The 7,027-nt window shown below is 33.1% G+C and overlaps 1 protein-coding gene across 1 annotated transcript; it reads left to right on the forward strand.

Annotated features, from left to right (window-relative positions):
• Positions 1 to 5,112: 5,112 nt before the first annotated feature.
• Positions 5,113 to 6,218, forward strand: LOC131994131 (uncharacterized). The gene is made up of 3 exons (XM_059360468.1): positions 5,113 to 5,316; positions 5,807 to 5,941; positions 6,025 to 6,218. The coding sequence occupies exons 1-3, from the start codon at positions 5,171 to 5,173 to the stop codon at positions 6,074 to 6,076; spliced, it is 333 nt and encodes a 110-aa protein (XP_059216451.1). The 5' UTR covers positions 5,113 to 5,170; the 3' UTR covers positions 6,077 to 6,218.
• Positions 6,219 to 7,027: the final 809 nt, after the last annotated feature.

Below are 7,027 nucleotides of genomic sequence, written 5' to 3' on the forward strand. Positions count from 1 at the left end.
TCAAATTAGCAAGAGTTTTTGAGTCGATCCTTACACTGTATCATTTCTATGGTAGTGGTGCGGGAAGTGTACCCTTAGGAAGCAAAATGCGATCTGTACTTGGCACACAAATCATCATGGATTCAGAAAATGAACCTATGTCGATCGGTTTGCTATTTCACGAACTTATTTGCGAAAAATTAGAACAAAAAGACCAAAAAAATTGCAAATTTAGAGCAGTTCTTAGATCAACCTTTTGGGGTAAAAAACACAAAAATTAGCTTTGAAAAAAACTTCAAATTGCTTTTCAATAAAAATAAAGGTTTACCCCAAATATAGAGCATGAACTCCCAAAAATCTTTTGCTTGTTTTTGGACAAAGCATTTCGGATGAAATTGTGTTTCTATATATTTCTCTAATGCTGGTCCTATATTCGATTTTCGCGATATTTTCGCCGATTGCGTATTTTAGATAATAGAGTTAAAAGCACAAAAACTCGCTGATTTTATTCAGTATAACATTCCCCCATTACACTGTAAAATTTTAATAAAATTGTAATCTTATCATTGATATTTTTATTTCAAAAAGTAATCGCGACAAAAATGGATTTTTCTACGGTGAAAAACGAATATAGTGCCAGCTTTTATTTGTTAAAAGTTGGTATATGGTTATTTATGTGTTTGTATACCTATACCAATAAAAGTTTAATACATATTTAGGGTTTCCATATGATTTTACGAAATTATTTGAAACTGTTGGGTTTTTTTGGAAATGTTGAGCTTTTTCTCACTCCCAGCTATAAAGGCTATGCGAATTAATATTTTAAACTTAGTGGTCGCCATTTGGGTGAATGAGTCATTCATTCGTTTAGGTTTCATGAAATTAACTGGTCTTGACGGTAAATTTTGCGTACCTTGTCTCTCACCATTGTTTTTGTTGTATGGAAATTTGGGTGCTGCATTGTTTTTGTCGCTGTCTTTTTTTCTGTGTTTTTGACGAGTTCCGTACATTTTGCTGTTCTTATTTCTCACCGTTGTTGTTGTTCGGCATTTCAGTTTTTGTATTTTTTGTCCCCGTCTTTTTTTCTATGCCTTTAATGAGTTCAGTAAAAAATGGAAGTCTTCTGTGTCTAACGGTGTCGTTATGACGTCACACGTATAACTGAAGCAATTCATTGAAATCACTAATTTGATCTTCTTTCTCCACCAATTGGATTGTTTCTTCATGTTCGTCTGCTGGTATGCTTTTCAGCCGTTGAATAAGATTTCGTTTAGTTCGATCATAAGTCAGGCTTAATTTTTTACACACACATTGCAAAGATGTAATAGAAAGATAGTCGGTTTTCTCCATGTTTCACAAGAGAGAAAATTTGTTTTAAATTGTCTTGTTTTTATCAAGGATCCGGAGCGGGTACCTATTTTCTGCTCCGCTCCCGCTTTACTATTAATCGACTATTTTTCAGAGCTTCATAGGGCAAAAGATATACGTATTTTTTTGCTCTATGTTTTTAAACTTGCATTGGAATGCACTCATTGATATGTGAGAAGTTTCCTCCTGTTCCTTAGTGGAATGTTCATGGGCAAAAATTTGCAAAATAATCCGACCTCCCGATTTGACTTCCTAGGACTGTAGAGGGCACAATTCTTATTTGATTTGGCTCAAATTTTGCGTAATGATTTCTCCTTTAACATCCAATATACATGTCAAGCATGGTCGGAATCCGTCTCCAACCTTATATTGCTCCCATATAAAAACGAATTATACGGTTCTACTTTTTAAGCACAAACTGGAAGCAATTCCTAACCAAATTGAAAAAAAAAATGTTGTTGCTTGATCCTTTTAAGTTTCCATGCAAAGTTCTTTAAAACGTTTTCGATAACGATTTAATGAAAGTTAACTCTAAAATTATAATTTAATTATTCTATTATCTTTTCTTATCTCCACTATATCCAAGACAAATTAACCCAGGTAGTGTACAGTAAACAGCTGAGTGCAACTTTTTCTCGCGAAGTGCACGATCTGTCAACGAGTTTTGGTTGTGTGTGTGCATTATAGTTAAAAAACATAAACACGCAAACAAAAAGAAATGGCATGAACTAGTAACATGCTCAAAATCAGCGTTGCATTAATCATTGATTTTGACAGATAGTGCACTCAATATTTTGTTGTTGGGCAACTCCTGTAAATGAATATACCCGTAAATGAATATGTCTTGACTATATCCAAATATGTACCGATTTGGATCATGTTCGGTTTAGATGCTAAGAAGCTTTATACAAGTCCCAGTCTCAAAGTTCAGTGAAATCGAGTGTCAAAAGCTTAAGACCCTAAATTGGCAGAATGGTCTAAATGGCAGCTACCATGTTCGGTTTGGATGTCGGAAGGCTTTGTACAACTCTCTGTTTCCAATATCAAAGAAATGCGCCTGTTATGGCTACAATACCCAATATCGGGACCATATTAGGCATGGATGCCAAAGACCTCTAGGTTCCAAGCTTAAGACCCTAAATCGGCGGATCTGCCTATATGGCAGCTGTGTCTAACTAAAGTCGTACTCGGTCCGTATATCGAAAGACCTTTTACCTAAATATAATCCGATCGGGAATATGTTTGGTCAGAAAAACACATCGTTAGAAATTTCAACAAATTCGAATAAAAAATACACCTTTTCTAGGTCAAGACCCTAATTTTGTATCTACGGCGGCTATTTACAAATATAGTCCCATTTATACTCATTAAGAACATAGCCTACGTACGGGTGAAATACGAATCTGTGACAAATTTCAAGCCAATATCAAAATTGTTCAAGGCTCTTCACTCCAAATGCGGCAATTTTGCTTATTTACGTAGCCATTCAACCAGAAATGAGCCTCATCGCTGAACAAAATTTGTCAAAATTTGAACACATTTCGAACCGAACACTGATTTTGGTAATAAAATTCAATGATTTGCAAGCGTTGCTCGTTAGTAAGTCTATTCATGATGAAATGTCAAAGCATACTGAGCATCTTTCTCTTTGACACGATGTCTGAAATCCCACGTGATCTGTCAAATACTAATGCATGAAAATCCTAACCTCAAAAAAATCACCCTTTATTTGCCCAAACGTTTTAATTCTTTGGATGATATTGCTATACGATGCATCAACGAAGGATCCTTTTCTATTTCATAACAGCCTTTATTAGATGATGAGGATAAATCCCTGAGCAGATTGGAACTGAAGCAGCAAATAACTGCAAGCGCCTTTTACAGTCCATATTGAAATGTTTCAAATCCCTTTTATAAATATCGAGAATAATTTTAAATATATTTGAAATATATTATTTCATCAAAAGAATTGATTGCATTACTTTCAATAAATACAAACATTTTATATATATTATTAACAGCACACTTAAACTTTTGATCCTTATGAATTGGGCAATTAGTGAAATAATTTCTCATTTTTCTGAAACTTGTTTTATATTCTATGTTTACAATATTTGTACTCAGATATTTTTCTAAAAATTCCTTTCTAATTTGTCCAGTCACCAAAGCGTAATTGTAACTGTTCAGTGGAGATAAAATATACCCCACGCAGTTGTAATTTATTCTTCCATCAGTCCAGTCCAAGCCGTGTACATACTTCTTGCAGTATGCGTTTTTTCTTCTTCCCTCCTTCAATAGTTCTCTGCTGTCGAAAGGAAACCTAAACAAACAATAGTTTGGTACTATTGAAAACCCACTCATATAGGCAAATTTTTTAATATATATACTATTATCATTTCTATGACAATATTGAAAATCAACCAGTACAAAATTGGGTAGATTAAAATTTGACATTTCTGTGGAAAGTTTGAAAATGACTAAATTTCAAGAATCTCAACATGCCTTTATATTCGAAAAATTATTGGGAGAAGGCGTTAGTATATTTTAAAACATCACTAAGAATGGATCAGGAAAGTAAAAAGGAAAACTCACATTTCCATACTCGTGAAGTTGTTTTCGAGATGGAATATTTCGTCGACCTGAATTTGAATTTTCTATCATGCTTTTCAAACCTATAATATGGTTACAGAAAAGGAAAAACTATATTGGACTGACACGGGAATTGTGGCTAGATCTAATAACGTACAGAGCCTACATTCAAGCTTGTTTTGATCAATACGATTTTTTCCTTGACTAATTTAAATTGTTGGATGACCAAAGAAATGAACACATCTAATTGGATTTTGTTAATAAAAATGGCAGATCATATCTTGTTTTGATTCAAGGCAAAAACAAAATAAAACTGGATAGCGAAGCCTGGAGGGCTATATGCCGGAATTACATATTTCTAACATCTTTCATTTGCTGGAACAATATATTGAGGAAACAAAATGCTCATTTCTACTACAATTACTATATACCAACATGCGCAGCATCAAAAAAGACAAATGTTCTGGTTTCAGAAATACCTGGGTTCAATGAGCCGGACATTGAAATTGATTTGTTACGTCTGTGTTATGAGTTTAGTAAAAAAATGACTCATATTATAAAACAAGATATTAAAATTTACAATCTAATACAAAGTATGGAAAATAAATAATATATGCATTATATTTAAATAAAAAATAAAAAAAAAACAAGATGTCTTTTCATTTTAATATTATTTGGGATTTTATTATTTATATTGGAGTAAAAACTTTAAACATAAGTGACCACAATTAAAAGAATCAAAATTTTGTTTTCTATTATAATTGTATTTTATATCGATACCTAAATATTTTATTATTTCTATGGGTGGTTGAAGATTTCCAAAACTATCAGAGTATTCCACTTGGTCTTCATTTTTGTAATAAGCAACCCAATGAGTTCTAGATCCTTTATATGAATCAAGGTTCACTATTCCACATTCGTTATGGTGAACATTTTTTGGAAGTTTATCTTTCATAAAAACTCCTCTAAAATTAGGAATGTGTTTTCGTGCAAATAATTTTATATCCAAATCAGTTAGAGGTCGATTAGGTAGCTGCTTCAAAAGTTTTTTGAAATGTTACTCTTATTACATATGATTCCCATTCCATTTTTAAATGGTTTAAGGTTTGTTGTGTCTGATGTTTTCTCCCAGTTGCTTTTTAGCATTATTCGCTGAGCTAACTAATTTGGCTATTGAAGATTGTCACGTGCCCCCATAGGAGGTCGCTCCATCTTTTCTCTGGAGTGGCAATTGATGCTGGCGGGAGCTGGCTGCTGGCGGTTGAGCTCCGGCTGTGGCTCAGTGGATGGGGCGCGGTTCTTTGCCAACACCTATTGCCAAAAAGGAGGGACAAAAAAAAAACTAAAAGCAACCAGCTTGTGGATGGACAAATACAGCGGGTGCGTAAACACTTGGAAATTAAACACACAGGACAATGTCTTTATAGGTTCGCTGGCATGCCTCGGCCTAACCCTCCCCAAACCAAGGTACTCCCGTGGCCCACTAAATCGGAGTACCCCAAGAGCTTACTCACCAGTTCATTACACCATTCCTTCCCCTTTCTTTAGTCTCCTTGTTTAGTCTCATATCCCTTCATGGGAAAGAAAAAAAACCAAAAATATTTCATTCTAACATTCGTACAAAATGCGGCACTGCTTTATTTGGAGGTCACAACCTCCCTGATACTCTCAATTTTGACATTTATAACAAAGCTTGTAATGACCAAAAAAGGTAGTTAAGAAATTAAAATGCAATTTATCAAAACTAACAAATTTTTCGTGAAATATTTACTTTAGCGCAAAATCAAAAATTTGGATCAAACTTAGCCAAATAATTTTCAAACGAAATTTAAGGCTTTCAAATTTAATTTCTCAATCTTGTGTTTTTCAGGTTCCTGGTTCTAATGGCGATTATTCCGGATAAATACCAATGGAGTCCCGGGGTATTGTGGTCCTGGTGGAAGCCTCTGCGGCCAATAGAGTCCCTTTTAAGTTCTCGTTTGTCCGTCCATCCGTCTAGTCTTTGGTAAGTATTGTCTTGTGTAAGTGTATCTGTCGCAGTCGTTCTTGTCTAGAAAAGTTTTTTTTTTTTCTTTTATTATTTTCCAGTGGTTTTTCTGATGTGCTGCTTTCTCAGCACCGTAAGGTCAACATTGGCTGAGGGGCAAGGAAATATCCTTTACTATCCACTACCTAACCTAACTATGAGCTCATGCTTAGGTTACTGTATAGAACCCTGTATAGAAAGGGTAAGTAATAAAAAAAAGCTCGATGTTGTCCCTACCTCATTTTCTTTTTTCTCTTTTTTTTACAGAAAAACTTTTTTAACAAAATAAATCTGTCGAGAGTCAACCGTCTGTATGCCTGTCGGTTTAAAGTCGGAGAAACTTTTTGGACTACCTTATGGACACTGGGGTATGCGACAGCGTCTAGGTCCCTCGGTGGAGTAGCGACAGGGGTTGTGGATATGCCAATTGCAGCAGCTGAAGTCTTTTATATGTGTGGCAATGGAGGTGGAGGAGTCTTGGCTTTAGCTTTTTTTTTTGACTTAAGTTTTTTTAGCTTTTAAATTTTACATTATTTAATTTGATTTTTTTCTATTTCTTTTCAGTGTTTTCTTCTTTAATAAATGTTTCTTTTTCTTTTACAGGTTTTTTCAACTTTACTTTCTTTAAGATTTTTGATTTCTTTTATTCTTTTAAATCATTGTAAAACTTTCATAAATAAATATATATATATACATATATATATATATATTTATATTTATATATATATATATATATATATATATATATATATATATATATATATATATATATATATATATATATATATATATATATAATATATATATATATATATATATATATAATATATATATATATATACATATATAATGTTTTTAGAACTTTGCCTTATATTTGTAACTTTTTCTATAGCTTTAAAATGTTCACCAAAACTTTACATTTGTTGTTTTAAATTATTTCTTTAGTTTAACAACTTTGTTTATTTTGTGACACCGCTCAATAAACACATTAAATTTTTCTTTTGTTAATTCACTTGAGTTTCTTTTTTATATTTACTGCTGGCTCCAACTCCGTTTGCTGCCAAA

Source organism: Stomoxys calcitrans, chromosome 1 (assembly GCF_963082655.1).
Source record: "Stomoxys calcitrans chromosome 1, idStoCalc2.1, whole genome shotgun sequence".
Taxonomy (NCBI): domain Eukaryota; kingdom Metazoa; phylum Arthropoda; class Insecta; order Diptera; family Muscidae; genus Stomoxys; species Stomoxys calcitrans.

Bases quoted from the DNA above. Each gene is read 5' to 3' on its own strand.
- LOC131994131 (XM_059360468.1), top strand. From the start codon at position 5,171: ATGCTGGCGGGAGCTGGCTGCTGGCGGTTGAGCTCCGGCTGTGGCTCA. The intron at 5,317-5,806 runs GTGCGTAAACAC...TGTGTTTTTCAG, and splicing joins TGGATGGACAAATACAGCGG to GTTCCTGGTTCTAATGGCGA. The intron at 5,942-6,024 runs GTAAGTATTGTC...ATTATTTTCCAG, and splicing joins GTCCATCCGTCTAGTCTTTG to TGGTTTTTCTGATGTGCTGC.